At 42.6% G+C, this 16,477-nt stretch overlaps 1 protein-coding gene and 1 long non-coding RNA gene across 3 annotated transcripts in view; one reads left to right on the forward strand and one right to left on the reverse strand.

Moving 5' to 3' along the window:
* INO80 (INO80 complex ATPase subunit) overlaps window positions 1-14,862 on the reverse strand; it is a 68,084-nt gene extending 53,222 nt beyond the window's left edge. The window contains exons 1-6 of one of the 2 annotated variants that reach the window (XM_087746233.1): window positions 14,329-14,862; window positions 5,893-6,078; window positions 4,852-5,018; window positions 4,676-4,743; window positions 3,021-3,182; window positions 1,142-1,262 (exon numbers count right to left, since the gene is read on the reverse strand). In XM_087746233.1, the coding sequence (XP_087602359.1) occupies window positions 1,142-1,262; window positions 3,021-3,182; window positions 4,676-4,743; window positions 4,852-5,018; window positions 5,893-6,035 (661 nt within the window). In that variant the 5' untranslated portion in view covers window positions 6,036-6,078; window positions 14,329-14,862. Of the gene's footprint in view, window positions 1-1,141; window positions 1,263-3,020; window positions 3,183-4,675; window positions 4,744-4,851; window positions 5,019-5,892; window positions 6,079-13,418; window positions 13,919-14,328 lie in introns of those variants that run through there. The other variant, XM_087746234.1, reaches the window with a different exon arrangement.
* A 113-nt stretch (window positions 14,863-14,975) lies between these two features.
* LOC148057138 (uncharacterized) lies at window positions 14,976-16,439 on the forward strand. Its single transcript, XR_015701929.1, has 2 exons — window positions 14,976-15,661; window positions 16,207-16,439. It is a non-coding gene; the product is annotated as an uncharacterized LOC148057138 (long non-coding RNA).
* The last annotated feature ends 38 nt before the right edge of the window (window positions 16,440-16,477 follow it).

Consider the following 16,477-nt stretch of genomic DNA (forward strand, 5'->3'; position numbering starts at 1 on the left):
ACCATACATTTATCATATTAGGTATTTCCTCATCACCTTATAATGGAAAGATTTTCCTGTTTAATAAATAGAGTGGTGAAATGCAATTTTTCCACCCAGTAAAACGTGCCTTAGGAGTTAAAATATCTTGGACCTCATGCAATGTTTCTTGCTTTGTGGTAAAATTCCACTTAAAGACCTGTAAAGGGAAGACCTTTAAAGGTAACAACATTAGCATTTGGTAGGATAAGTCTCAAACCAAACTTCTCAGCAGTTGAAAGAGACTGGCATGTTATCATGCATTACAGATACCAGCTTTCAGAGGAAACCGATACTGGTATCAGATATTAAAAATATTCTTTGTGAGTATGCAAAATCATGGATGCTGCAAGATTAGCGAGGAAAAAAAAATACACAGTTAAAGGAACTTGCAGAAAGATAGGAAGGAAGGAAGCCCAAAATAGCCCCCTTAAAACACAGCTCAAACTTAAGTACTTGTACTAGCGAGAATTCACCTTACGCTGACAGTTCATAGACTTCTCTTCCTGCTTCCTTACAGATTTACAGCTGCTGCCAGCTCAATCAAGAAAGGAAACTGCGCTTCCTGACAAATATGCATCTGAGAAACTCCAGCTGAGAGCTTACAGAAGTAATTCTATTTTAACTTACATTGGACATCAATTCTGAGTTCCCTCTAATTTCCAGAAAACACTCTCATTCCCTGTCATTTCTTGTTCACTAGAATTACATATTCAGGAATAACTGCATCAGGTACTGGACAAATTCCTACGTTTCTCAAGGAACTATCGTGTTTTCAAAAACTGAGTAAATGGACCATGACACACAATGGTATTTATGGATTCTGAAGCAATGAATAAAGCTGTAAGGTACTTGCTGCATAGCTCTTTCATTCTAGATTCAGAGGTCTACAAAGAAAATCTAAAGCCATGAACTCTCAATTCACATTCCTTTTTTTCACCCTAGCTTTCTAGAAGCCAGAAGATAAAGCACAGCATTTTCTGAAGATTTTTTCTTTGACAGAACTGGATATTTCCATGCAAAACCCAGAAGTTTTGAATATTTGTGTTTATTCAAAGGAAATAATGTACGAAAGAAGTTTAATCACAGAAGCCATTTAAAAACACAAGGTTAGTGACTTTACCTTTTAATTTTTTCTCTTCTTTAAACTTCTTTTTCTTGGGCCCTAGCAGGTGGCGCTGCTGCTCGTAGTAAGGATCATGTGTAGACAGCAGTCCTGCACTGTAGTACTGATATTGCTGCAACTGAAGTGGATGTAAATGAGTGCAGTAATGGAAAACAGATATAGCAGATAACAGAGAGTTAGCAGGTAAACAAGTTCAGATCTTGATCATAAATAAGAGATCAGAAACATGCACTTCTCCATATTTAGCATTGTTATCAAGGATCATACACTGTCCAAAGTGAAACCACTGCTCCCAGAGGTGGCCTCCAAGTTCTACACAGGGAGGCAAGCCCACCCAGTTAAGTAAGACGGGAAGAGCGGGCAGTGAAGCTTACGCTTTCAAAACACACTGCTCTATCTTTTCCATACAGGTGCTGCCCAGCAAGACAGCACATTACATGAAGTGGCCCAGTCATTGACCGCCTATTTGTTTTGCTTGTATTCCCAAATTACATACGTGTTCTACTTTATCATCCAAAAGATGGAAAAGGACAGGTTCAGATAAAAGGCATTTAAAAGATTTCCACGAGGACAACCTGAACATTCAGAATGTCAAGTAAAAATATAGCTGCCTCAGCATTTTTTCCCAAATTATCAAAAAAGTCAGTATATTCCAAGCATTTTTCAACTAAAACATTAAAGAACTATACACAGGTTATGTATAAACAGGCAAATTAAAGACAGTACAGGTTAGAAATTAACTGTTTAAAACCTAAGCATACTATTAAGTTAATAAAAGATTTTTGAAAGGTGAGAACATCAGCATAAACAAACTTTTTTGGACAGATGTGTCTCCCCCCTCATAACTGTGTACTGCTGATCTGACAATACACTGGTTATTTCTACTGGATAATATTTCTTACTAGTCTGGAAATAAATATTTGTGTAAAATCTAACAAAAGTTATGACCTGTGTAAAAATTGTAAAAACTTAACAAGTAAACAAAGGAAAGAAGTGGACGGAAGCAAAGGCCTGAATGGGAAAATATTTCTTCACTCTTCTGGAGAAATTTCAAAAGAATATGAACCAAGAAGACAAATTTTAATTTCAGACACATCCTCTGATAGCAGAATAGGGTGACTTCCTTCATCTGAGACTACTTTCTGGTGCAATTTGAAAGAGCAATGAAAATAATTTCTGCAAAAGCCCTTATAATTTGAAGAAATATATTATTAGAATCAGAACAGTCATAGAATTTGGCCCAATATTAAGAAAAATGCAGAAATGCAACAGACTATTTTCTTGTAAGAAGAGAAAAAAAGAGAATATGAGAAGAAAATACAAAATAAAAAGAAAGGTGAGAAAGAAACAAAGAAAGCCCCAAAGAATGACAGAAAACAGTAAGGAAGAAGACCAGGAACTCCCTTTCAAGAAGGTAAACATTGCCTTACTACTCGTCACCTCAATGATGGTGCAAGTATACTCCTTCAGGTTTAAATATACCATTTTAGTCTTGAACAGCAGCTACTACCTGTGTCAGAATTTAACCCACAGCACCTCAGTTTTCACTTATATTGTCTTGCATTCTAGCACCTTACATTTTCTCTAGTGACTGCGACAAAGCAGTGTGGAAGCTGTAACACATGTGCCAGTACTACCTACATAAATTATTGACAGATTCTCAGCATAAGGCATCAACAACTTTTCAGTCTGTACGTAATTAATTAAATAACCCTTGTCTGAAACTGATGTTAGATTGTTCTAGTCTACCAAACAATAGAATATTTTCCAGTCCACAAAATATTAAGGTTTTTGATAAAAATGTTAGAGCAATTAAAATAACTCAGTTAAAGGAAAGAACAAAAATAAAGGAAAAGTAAAAATTCTGGATTTTTACCTCCTTGTCTTTGCTGTATTTACTTTGATGGAGTTTCTTATATTTATGTAATCGCAGCATATTGTGAAGTTCCTCCCTTGAAAGAGAAAATTCTTCTTCCTCCTCTCCATCCTCATCACTTGGTGAATCTGTATCACTGGAGTCATCACTCAGAAGGATACTCTAACAAGAATAAATGGAAACTAATGTAACAATCACAAGTCTCTATACTGAATTGTTTATTTATGCAAAGCACTCTTGAGCCTTTACCTAATAAAGGGCTGCAGTTCTGGCCCAACAACAATACTTAGCGTTTACCAAGTGCCTTCCATCTGAAATGCCTCAAATGGAAAACAGTTTCCCGAGTTACAGCACTGTGTAGCAGTGAATCCAAGACGTATTTTCTGATTTGTGGGGAGGTAGTTTTCTGTTAGTTTGGTGATAGTTAAGTCATTTTAGAATCCACTTTGTCTGTCTGTGGTCTCAGAAAAGCAGCAGTGAAAAAATCCAAGATACCAGTAAGGGCATTTTGTGATGTATGGTTGCAGGTACTTTCCTACCCCATTTGTAGTTTGTCCTGCTATTCTACCACTTCCACCTGCATCAGCTGCAGCAGGTTTGGCTCTTGTCTGACCTCTTGGCAACCTGTTTGTGCTAACTAGAGAAGGCTACAGTACAATGAAAATGCAAAAATGGCATAAAGCCACCATTCTACTCTCTCTTTATATCCTCATTCGGACTTTGTACTGAGTTCATCTTAGAAACAAATTTTCAGCCGAGTCCCAAATGTCCATTTAATATATTTTGTAATAGCTCATTTTAATTTGGACAGTGTACTAAAATTACTTCAAGTTTCTGAATGTACACTCACTGTGAAATTTAACTAAAATGCTGCTGCTCATCAAAACTGAAATGCCTACTGTCCATTTTGCTACACGATGAAAACAAAAGCCTCAAATCTATGGAGACTATAATTCTATTCTGTTCTACCCAAAGTCTAATACAATATTCATTATCAACTGTTCATATACTCTTCCTTCTTTCCACTTCCAAGATCAGAAGCCTCTGTAGAATGTATTTTTTTGCCTTGGTAAGTGTTTTTTCTTAATGTAAGGAAAAAAAAAAAAGGCAAAAACCAAACAAAAAAATCCCATTCCTTTCTTCTTAGCAAGGACACTGGCTCCAGTTACCCCCAAAAAAATAGTGCGGCAAACAACAAGCCAATATAGAACAAGACTAAAGAATTCATTTGGAGACCTCTTTTCAGCAACACAAAATATTACCACATCTCCGTATCACCTTATGCCTCTTTTTCAGTGTGAGATTTCTGCATCAATTAAATTGCATCACATGATTTAGGACAGCTCTTAAAACACATTAGTCTAGCTTTCCGAGTTCTCAGTAGTACATGTAAAGTAAAATTAAATGGACTACTGAGATGAGAACAAACTTACTGTAAACTTGCTGTATTTGGAAATTGTATTTGTGATAATTTGTGATAATGCTCTGACCGGTGCTCAACTTATTTTCTTGTTGCCGTCTGCTTGCTTACATGTTTCCACACCATGATCTACGTCAGATGACAAGATGGAATCACTCACCGCTGTCTACAGGGTGTTGACTGGAACTCTACTCAAAGATTTCATAATAGCTCCATTTCTTTCCAATATTCTTACCTTCAGCCACTTTCTGCTTTTCTTCAGTTTGGAAAAGTTATACAAGCTCCCTTTTTCAGACTTTGGTTCTGTTTAGCAAAAAAAAAAAAAAAAAAAAAAAAAAAAAGTTCTTAAGAAATAATGCTTTTCCCAGTTTATTCCGAAGAAAGCAGAGATTCAACCTAGTGCATGCCTACCTGGCTGCAGTACTCCATTCAGGGAATGTGTGTTCAGCATCCCGGAATTCCCTGCTCCGGAAGACTCCCCAAGCAAAGCATTTGGAGGCTCTTCCTTAACTTGCATCAGGGGATCCCCAGACTGAGGCAATAAAGGATTGTCATCCAATCCATCCTCACTTTCATCGCTGCAAGAAGATACATAATATGGTGACAATGAAAATATCCAAAGGCAGATACCCATGCAACTTTCTTACATGTGGCCATTTGTCTAAAGGTTTGAGAATGGAGACAGCTTCAGATGTAATTTTACACATTAGAAATACTGCTGTTAATAATTTCCTGTTAATCCCTCAGCAGTAGTTAATCATCAGACCAACCTGGCTATGCTATCAACCTGCACCTTCAATCTTTAGGTATCTAATTTGAGAAGCATGAACTAAGCAAGAAACTAATATCAAGTCAAACCAAAGCACAGTATTGTCATCCTCAGCACTACTGTACCTGTGAGAAATATAAAGCTACACTTTTTCTACTCCTTGTGTGGGTCTTACTGCATGTTTGTAAATATGCCTGTTATCTATCACCCATACAGTTATCAGTTCTGTAACTCTACAATTCCAAAACACTGATGAAATGAAACATAAATTGTTTTGGGACAGAAATGTACCCTGATGACTCACTTCTCATTGCTGCAACTTACCTACACATAAATTCTGCATCTCACAACAGTCTTTGCATTTCACTTATGGCTACAGGACATCTCCCTGAAAAATCAACTTAGTGCTTGTTCATCCTGCTTTTTGCAGACAAAGAAAATTTTGGCCACTCAGCTACGAAAGAAAGCTTTAAAACATTGTGCTAATTTGTACGTGGGCTGGCAACACACTGAATTATCAGTGTGAGCTAAGAAAAGCACAGTGCAAAATCTTTAAAGTAGAAGAGTTTATAATGAACAAGTCACCACTAAATGCTTAATATGGTGTTGCCTGGGAACAATATAATAAAAAAAGCTTGTCTTTCCTTGGTATTCCCAACAGAAAATGGAAAAGGTTTTGGTACCTGGATATACTCCTGTTAAAGATGGCAGATGTCTGTCGTAAAAACTGATCCAGTTGCAGAGCTTTCTCCAGATATTGCAGATAAAGGGGTTTTGCCAGCTCTGAGCAGCTGCCATCCTCTCTAGCACTCAGCTCTGAGGCCATAGAACAAACTTCTCCTCATGCACAGATGCCTCTGAACACACAGCTGTTAAGAAGAAACAACAGTCACCACCACCACCTCTGAAAGGAACAAACTCAGTGAGCAGGCAAATCTACTGCACGCTACACCAAATGCTAATATTTCGCAGAACACGTTAACAAAGGTAGTTCTGGGCAAAAAGCTTAGATTGCAGTTAAAAGGTATATTAAACAAACAAACAGAAATTCACACTAAACTTTCCACCACAATATTACCAAAAACTGTTTTATGACTTCATGGATGCCATTTGATAGGAACGAGCACTGCACTGACCCAATATGATAATCCAAGTGGTGACACAGAAACATAGAAAAGTACAATGAAGCCCGTTCTTGAATATCTAAAGTAAACTTTCATGGCTATTAAAGATAACATGCTTCACTCTGAACAGAGGGCAGCTATGTATCACGAAAGTTGAATGGAAGTAATTAAATTATTATTCTTAAGTTGAATCATAAACTTTCTCCAAAAAGGAAGAACTACTGAAAATATTGTGCTTCTGTTGTTTTTACCATTCAGTTCACAGCTGTAGTCTACAGAATACTTGTAAGACTTCTCCTTTAAAGCAATGCTACTCTTGCAGCACTCAAAACAGAGCTGTTGCTTGTTGACAAACAAGCTACAAATACTTGACCAAAAAACCCCATTCTAAAATTCAACTGTTACCGTTATGAAAGAAAAAGTAATACATAATTAGCAATTTATTACCTACTTTTTGTATTTACAAATTTAGAACATAGTCTAGCTTCATGGTTTTCAACTAGTAAAAATAGCCTGCCTGATTTTCATTTTGTATTTGTTCTCAGGATTTTAGATTCTTAAAAACACAAACACATCCCCTCTGCAATATTTGCATAATACATACTTTAAAAGCAAAACTACCCAAATATTTTATTGCTCTGTCAACTGCAGTTTTATTTTCCTTCAACTACAAAAGATGTCATAACAACTGTTACAGTAATAGCTCTGTCAACTGGAATTTTATTCTTCTTCGATTAGAAAAGATGCCATCATTGTTATCATAATAGTGAGAAAGATAATTTTAAATTATTTCCAAAGGCACAGTTGTTACTGCATAAACGAAAGTGCTGTCAATACCCTAAATATGATAATATTTACTAATAAATAAATGCCTTAAGCTTTTGCTTCTGGTGGAGGACAAAAATAAAGCCAGTCAGCTTTTGAAAGACTTAGATTAGTTGTTCTTCTGAAGGATTCTTCTGGTTTCTGTCACTTCTTAAAAATACTACAAAACCTGAAGTGAACTTCACATTAATTTACTGCAAAACATTTTATATTTGTTCAATTATTAAACTGTTAATGGCTAAATTGTTTTAAATTTATATAAGTGAAAACAGAGATTGAGTATCTGGTCTTCAAATTGTTCTCTCTTCACGTATACAGTCCAAAAACCAGCATCTAACTTTTTCCAAGTCTTTTTTCCTCAAAATTACAGAATAGGTTCAGAACTTCTAAAGTTACAAAAAACTATGATAAGCGATTACCACTTTGAGACTAATGGCTGTGGTTGAACAAGAGCAAATTTTATTTCTTAATAGACATCTAGCCTTGAGTTAACATTTTTACCCATAAAGAATACATAACAGCGTGCCAGAAATTGTTAAGACAGGATAAGAGCCCTCATTTAAAAATTATTTTTAGACTGAAGCTATCCAGGTTCAGCTTTCTATATGCTAGATCTTCATACACCTGACAGCAATGGAATGATTGACCTCTGTTACCAAATACCCATTTCCAGCAGAGTTTAACAGACAGAATAAAGCACCTGAAAGCTTTCCATATGATAAAGGTATTAAGATTCATGTTTTCCAAGAAACTTTCATCCACATATGTCATATTGCTTAACAGCCAACTGAACAAAAAACAACCTTAAAATCAAAAACTGCCTTCCAAGAGACAGGGTCATGAAGAAAGTGAAGAGGTTAGAAAATGAGAGGAAACACGAAACTTGTGTCTCTGATGGAAGAAATCATTCAGAAGGAGATAGAAAAGGACACTGAGAAGGTGAAAGTAGTTTTCTTTCAGATCGCAAATAAAAATGATATATATTATAGGAGCAAGATTCAATCCCTAGTATCATACCAGAAAAAGTACAGCGATTCCTTTTATCACTCCATTTCAAAACATATCTGTCAACAACAGTGTGTGTTAAGTGAACATGGTATTATTTTACTTTCCCAGCCAAAATGTCACGTGCAACCACTGCTTAATGATTTTTCTCAGAACCACAAGGCATCTTTCATCTCTCTGCTCTTTGCAGAAAACCTGCTTCCCAAAACTCAACATCTGGTAGCACTGCCTGTCCTCAGGGTGCTGCAGGAAAGAAATGTGCCCCAAGGGGCACAAAACACACTGGACTTCATTTGGATTCCCTGTCTCCGCGGAAGCTAACAAACCAAATGTGCTCTTTTGCACCCCAATGAGCCTTGTCCTCACAAAGCTACAGGAGCTTAACAGCAAAATAAAGGGAAAGAATTAAGATAGATTTGAGGTCAAGTTTTTAATTGCAGGACAGAAAACAGGCCAGATGCAAAACAAACACAATCATATTCCTGATCTAAAATGAGTAACTGGATGCTTTCCTAGCTGCCCAGACGCACTTGCCTAAGTGCTGGTCTAAGTGGATCCACCAGACTGGACCAGTGCCTCTCCTCTGCACAAGCACTGGTGCTCATCTGGCTCCACGCTCACACAGCTTAGGAGATAACCCCACAGAAGACTCTTTCTTTACTTGTAAGATAAATGACCCTATGAAAAGAAGACGCTATCAGATGTGTTTAGTAACTAGAAAACCAAGCTATTTTCTCAGGAGTGGCTCATTCCTACTGCACAGAGTTCCCAAGCAAGTATGAAAGCAAGTGGTAATACCCTGTCTGCAATGACTGCAGTAACTGCGAAGAGTAGGTTTCATTCCATATTTAACACATTAAATCCCCCTGTTGTGTACACTATGCTAAGCATCTACACTTAGCACATGTACATGCTACGTACCTGTCTGATCTGTACTTTTTTCAGATACCTATGTTCTTAAATATTACTTCCCAGATCAGGAAACCTTACGTTTCCACATTTAATAAAGTCCTCCGTGTGCTGCTATAGTGTAAGTACTCCACATCTCACCCGTAGAAAAAGACAAGCTTTTGCTTGACTTCCTATTTTAATTGTCCCAAGAGGCTCCTGTACATACAAAGTTAACAACTCTTGTCCTCAAAACAGTCACTCATCTGTATCCCACCTACCGGATAAACAAATAAACAGAGGCGAGCTAAACAATATTCTTAAATGTATTAACAATGCCCAAAACAAATTTAGTAAGTGTTACACAGGCATATTGAATAGAGAACAGCTCAGCCATTGAATCCAGCCTTTCATTTATTCATATGCTAGGAGTGCCACAGTGCTTCTCTGCTGATCAAAGTAATAATACGGGAAGCTAATTGACAGATTCTCCTTTATTTTCTCTTCTTTTGTTCCCACTCTAGGTTTTAAGAAACAAAGATTTCCAATGGCAAAAACTGCTTGAATACTGAAGTGAGAGAAGCTGGGAACAAACAAGTGAGAGGCACACAACAGCCTGATCCACTACAGTAGGTAACAGTGTTCAGGACGTCACCAAGACATTGCTTCGGTGGATCTACATGGTGATGACATTCATCCACTTTTCTTTGCCATTTTTGAAACAAATCTATCCTTTTGCCTACTCAGTTCAAGGAATATTGCAGAAATACAGATTTTTCAAAATGTTTTCATTTGGTGGTAACATTTAGGTAAATACTCATGTTACAGGTGGTAAAATGACTGGATGCTGCAGAGTAATCCTTCTGCCGTCACAGCTTTCTTACTGATTTATGCCAATTTTATGTTGTTTCAATATCAAATTCAGTAGTTATTTGCTTTCTCCCTTCATGTCCCCTAGAGTTATAAGCGTTTAGAAAACTGACATTTAGAAATAAATGGCTGCTGCACTGCCTGTCTGGCACTTTGAATCCTCTAACATTCTTACTTAATCAGAAGCCCACACTGAAAGCATTTAATTGTATAATATGGCCCTTTGAATTATTAAAGGCACAAGTAAAATACCACCAGCAGGATCTGAATTTGGGTTTATATATACACCAACTTCATACAAATAACCTTCATAATCATATATATTTTTAAAAGATCTAAGTTCAGTTTTGAAGAAGCCTTCCTTATCCTATTTTAAATCACATTGCTTATTTCAATGTTAATGTAGGTGTGGAGTTTCTTCACTCTGTTTTTCAAGTCTGCCCATTACAATGTCTAGTCAGTAAGTAAACACCCAGCAACGGAGAAGAATCCTCCAAGGACGTCCTCGGACAGCAGTTATGTTTTATAACAAGGTTTCTAAGTTTTATACCCACCGACCTGCACCAACCAAACAGTGAAAACACTGCTCTCATGAAGCAGCTTAGCTTTAAAAGTAGATTCTCCCAGTTTAAACAAATATCCACTGGCTATTTCTGAATGAAGTCCACCAGGTTTATGCTACTGATATTAATTTAAAGCAGGAGCCCCATAGATGGCAAGTGCAGAGTTTGGCACTTGTGCCTAGCTGCAAGCTAGAAAGGATTTGCTTTGTACAGCTGTTTGAAATAGTACTTTTTCCTCCAGGAATCTCATTTTTCTTTTCTTTTTTTTTTTGCTTTCCTTCCATTGCTGGCATCCCTACACCTCAGGTAAGGCCCAGAGGATTACTTTTTCTTCTCTTTATGCCTAACCCTCACATCAAACATTATAGTAAATGACGGTAACAACTACACTCCTAGCTGAGGGCACATACACAAACACAAGCTGCCATGGAGGTATAAGGTACAACATAGCAGCTAATCCACAGTACCCCTTCTTAGCCTATGACAAACACAAGGCAAATCAGCAAAGTAAAACTAATTCAAATGGTCTCGCCTGCCACACACTAAGTGCACGCACATGAAGTGTTACCAGCCAGCAGGAGAGCACACTTACTTGTTCAAGTATTTCAGCCCATAGTAGCAGAGTTTCTCACCTGTCCTCCATCCAACTGGTGTAAGCACGCTGACAAAACATTCAAAACATTCAAGGGGACAAAAACCTGAAATCCCAGTTCACACGGAAAGTATGTATTCCTCACATCCCTATTTACAGCACTGAAAGCAGGATTAAAAACTGGGAGCAAGATACAACCTTCCATGCTATTTTAGTTCCCTCACAATTTTAGCAGTTTTCTGTTTGTTTCCCACACATGGTCTTTTCGCGCTTTGCATTTGGACACCAACTTATTAAAAAAGATTTTCCAAACTGATACAAACACCTAAGAAACTTTTCTTTCTTGAAGAAATTTACAACTGAGGCATACCACTCTCATCAGAATAGCAGAATACTGTGAGGATTTCCTGTAGTAAACACCTCCAGAATAACTCCTGACACAAACATACATATCCACACAGAAGATTAAGTCGAGGTCTATGTGGAAAACTTACATTAGTACAGTAATATCAGTTAGGTATTTCTTCACAAGCATATAATCTCTAATACAGGCAATTGTGGTGGCATAAAAAACCCTGAAGGGGTATTTTGCTTGTAGGAGAATTCCATGCTCTTCTTTCCACTCTCACATTTTAGCTTGCTTTGATAAACGTACAGTTACACTGACAACCATTTTCCAGAGTACACTATATGCCAGGTCTTAAAGCAAAACATAGTCTTATGGCAGTGTCTTGAATATAACTTTGATACATAAGAGATTACTGCTTTAAAAAAAGCAGATAGGAGGATATTTCATATGAACTTAAAGCCCTCGTCTCCACTAAACTCAAGTTGAATGAATAAAAGGCATGTACATACAACTGAAGCATGAGTTCACACCATTTCAGTTTGAAATTAAAAAGAAGCCATTTTAATTGCTTTTCTGAGTAATGAAATCTAGTTAAAACTAGATACTGCCCTAGATACAGTACTTTGCTGTTTTGCTTTTACTGTAAGGTTTTATATTGTTTTCCAAGGAACGAGATGGCATTTCATTGATCTCTGTTCCACCTTTTAATTGCTTTTAAATACAGAGAAGAGCCAGTGGGGCACAGCCTCTAAATTTTCTAATTGCCGAAATAACAGTCACAGATAGAGCCTAATCTATGATTTAAAAAAAGGAAAAAAAAAAGCTACACAGCTCTACAAAAATTTTATCAGAAGCATATACATAAGTGAATGACAGAATACCTTAAAACACACCAAACGCAAAAGTTGGCACGTCACAGCTCTGCTTCCACGTTTAAGCTAGCAGAAAAATGACCAGCAGAAAAACAAACCTAGAGTATTTAACTGTTCAATTCAAGTAAGTCTCGTGCCCAAAAGGGCAGTTAATGGTATTTATGGAGACCTCTGACGATGCGTCCATACTCTCTGCACTACATAACAGCACCACTACCCTCATACGTTGCCATTGCTTCACTCCTTCTCTCTCTGCACATGCAAAATACAAACTGCATGGATGTTTTCGGTTTTGTTTCATTTTTACTCCCCTCTACCCCAGACCACGAAAAGGGAACTATGTCCAAGAAAGCTTTAAGAGGCACATTTTCTTCTTGCCATCTAAAACAATCCCTAGCCTGTAATTTAGCTTGTCAAATAGCATGCTTATTACAGAATTTACAGCTTATTACCTTATACCCAAATGGAACAAAACTTGCTCGTTTGAACAGTCAAGAAATGCAAGGCAGTATTTTAAGCAACTTTAACGATATACGTGCGAGAGAGGGACTCAAAGTGAATTACAGAGAATATCCTTAAACATTGGGCAAAGGTTCAAGCTACAGTCCTACTTCTTGTACTTTTCCCTCACTATCTTACCAACCTCTGGATGTCATGACTTCCTCTTACGCGTACACATTAAAGGAATGACAACACAAATACATAATTTCTGATTTATGTAAACTGAAAAAAAGATGAGTGTTGGTCATATGCAGGCATACTGTAAAAATCCATACAGTAGATTTGTTCATATGAGAGAAAACTAAAATTCTAATGATGCACATAAAGACATTTCACTATAAAAAAGGAACTTGACTTGCACCATTTTCTTCATACAGAAAAGAAAATAATCTGAAGGAATTGATTATCATCACCTATGACGCTGCTGAAAGGGAAACAAAATCGGAAACAGGGTAACAAAAAGAATGCATAATGCCAAATACTACTAATCACGGCAGAAATTAAGCTACGTGTTTGCAGTGAAAACAGGATCGGACTTTATAACACAGCTTTACAGAGGTATTTTCTGGTGCACGTATCCACCAGGGCACACGTAACATTAAGCCCTGTTTTATGCACACCTGGTGGGCACTTTTCACCAGCAACGACACCGATCTGGCCGGCAACACCCTCCCGCAGACACCGGCCGGACAGAGCCCGCTGCGCGCCCAGGCCCCCGGGGAGCCGGGCGCTGCCAGGCGGGAGCTCGCACCGAGGAGACGTCGCCGAGTTTTAGCGGCGGCAGCGGCGGCGGCGTTGCATCATGCGGGCGGCCGGCGCCCAGGGCTGCCCGGGCCGGCAGCGCCCCGGCGCCCAGAGGCCGCCCTTCGCCCGGCAGCGGGGGGCAGCCCAGGCCCAGCTCCCCGCTCTGACATCGCCGCACCCGGTCCCCCGAGGGGGCCGGCGGCTCCCGCCCCGCGGCGGGGCGGAGGGTGCCCATAGACCCAGGCGGCGCCGCCCCTGCTCCCGCCGGGAGGACGGCGGGTCTCAGCGCGGCGCCGCCCCGCCCCGGCCCGGGGGAAGCCGTGCGCTCCCGCCGGCGGCTGCGCTCCCCGTGACGCGGCCCCGCCGCCGCCGCCGCCGCCCTCGCTGCGCGCACCCCCCCCCCCCCGCGCACGCGCCACCGCCCCCCGCGCGCACGTGCGCCCGCAGGTGCACGGCGGCGCCCCCGCCCGCCGCCGCGCGCCTCCCCCCCCTCCCCCCCCCCCCCCCCCCGCGCGTGGCGGGGGGCCCGGCGGCCGCTCCGCTGCGGGCGGGGGGTGGGGGGTGGTGGGGGAGGGGCGGCTCCGCGCCGGTATATCGGGGCGCATCCGGCGGGCAGGGCGGGGAAGGGGCCTGTCCCTTTAAGAAGAGGCCCGGCTGCTGCGGCCGCCGCTTAGCGGGGGGGGGCGGGGGGGAGTGTGAAGCCGCGGCCTGCCCGGGCAGGGCTCCGCTACCGCCTCTCGTAGCGCCGGCCCGGCGTGTCCTTGCTCGGTCGCCGCGCTGGCTCACCTGGGTAGCGGGCCCGGCCTCGGCGCGGCGGCCGCGGCGGCGGGGGGCTGGGGGTGTCTCCTGGGCTCGCTACCCCGCTCGCTCCACCCGGCCTCTCGCCCCGCGTTGCCGGGGCTGGCGCTGCCTGTCTCCTGTCGCGGGGCGCTCTCGACTCCTGCCTCGCCAAGATGGCGCCCGCGCTGCTGCTGAGGAGGAGGCGGCGGCTGCGGGCGCTGGGACGGCGGCGGCGGCCACTTTCGCTCACTGAGAGGAGAGGAGCAGGGACACGGGGAGCCATGGCGGGGGGGAGGAGAGGCGCCATGGCCAGGCCTGAACAATCGAGCCCCGCATACCTCCCCGCCGCCCCGGCCCCGCGCCTCGGCCCCGCCGCCCCGCTGCGTCGCCCCAGCCGCCGCACGGGCCCCGCGGCCGCACGGCGGGCGCCGTCCCCACACGCAGCCCGCGGGGGTCCGCTCCCATCGATGCGCTCCCGCGGCCGATTGGTAGAGTCTGGCGGTGACGGAAATTGCCGAAGGGACTCGGCCGAAGCGGCCGGGTGAGCTAGGGAGTCTCGCGTGAGGCGGGGTGGGCTCTCGCGATGCGCGGCGGCAGGCGGATGTGCACCGGAAGTGACGCGCTCTCGCCCTTGAGCCGCCGGAAGGGCGGCGGGGAGCGGGGTGGGCTCGGCCGCCCGCCCTGCCGCCCCCCCCCCCCCCGCCGCGCCCTGCCCCGCCCCGAGGGCACCGGGCGCCTCTCGGCCCCCGCGGGGTCAGGCAGGGAGCTGCCGCCCCCTCCCCGCCCCGGGAGCGCAGCGGGGCTTCCTCTTCAAAACACGGGGGAGGCGGCGGGTGCCCGGCCCGGCCGCCCCCGCCACGGAGGGGAGCGTTGAGGCGCCGACGGCGGTGGAAGCAGGGCACCGTCACGGTGAACAGCAGCGCGGGGGGAAAGGGGGCGCTTGGTGGAGCTGCGTGCGTTTTACCGCGTTCCCTCCGTCACGCAGGGAGGAATTGCATCACAGGAGCTCGGGACAAAACAGGCCCGAAAGTTAATTGTGAGGGCGCTTTGCCCTGTAAGGACGGTGGGGCCGGTAGCTGTTGAGCGCTGCTGTCTCTCAAACCCCATTAAGCAGTACATTTACAGGAAATCATTAAATGAATGATTAATCCGGATCACTTACTGCCTGGAGACAGAAATTTGTACTTCATGACTAAGCTGTCTGGCATCGGAGCACCACAATTACTAGGAAATAAGACCATTGCTACTACCCCAGTAAAACTTCACTACAGAGTTGTCCTTAACTAGTGCCGGTACTTCCATCCCTAACTACAACCAGCAATTACACCATTTAAGACACGTACGTAATGTTGTCGCACATTGTTACCGAGCTTAGGAAACAGAGTGCTAGCGCTGAGCTGCACGACAAGGTCGTATGGATCATTTAAAAAAAAAAAAAACAAACAACTTTTTTCTCCTTTAGGAAAACTGTAATTTTCCATCTTGTGCATCAATGAGTGATGACTCCATTCCAGTATTTCTTTTCTTTATGCTGTTGCCAAAAGAGAATAGGGGAAAGCTGCAGCCCCGTTTAGCCAGGAAGGTTTTGCTACTCAAAGCAATATAGTGACAGAGATACAGTTACACCGTCGAGTCCCTGTCTGGAAATCCTTATTCCATTAGAATAAAGTTCCAGCCAGAGATTTACTTCTTGAAGAGGCTGCGAATGCAGCTCAGTCCCTTACTGAGAAGGGTGCCTTTAGCAGTTAGCTTGTATCCTGCACAGAGACGCACTCGAGACCACTCCTCTGCATTCCAGACTCCCCGATGGCTTCACATCCTACCTCCTCTCCCCTCCCTCCTTCCATTATCCGATGTATTGCTGTTGTCTCTCTCTGCTGACAGGTCTGGATGGACCCAGATGATGTCAGTTGTGGAAATACAACGTAAGCGCTCCTGAGCTGTCTCCGGCTCAGAAGAGCCTGCACATTCCACACCGTTCACTGCTTGGAAGAACCTTGCTGCAGATGAATGACGTGAGCTTCAGTGCTGGAGAGGTGCCCAGCCCGCTGCCAGCATCTCCTAGCAGACCAAATGAAACACAGGCTCAATTTCCAAATAAAAAGTTGTAAGACAAACTTGTTTCAAACCCGTTTTATTTTTCTGAAGTGAACTG

Source organism: Nipponia nippon, unplaced genomic scaffold (assembly GCF_047370975.1).
Source record: "Nipponia nippon isolate SJK-2023a ecotype South Korea unplaced genomic scaffold, ASM4737097v1 scaffold_10, whole genome shotgun sequence".
NCBI lineage: Eukaryota > Metazoa > Chordata > Aves > Pelecaniformes > Threskiornithidae > Nipponia > Nipponia nippon.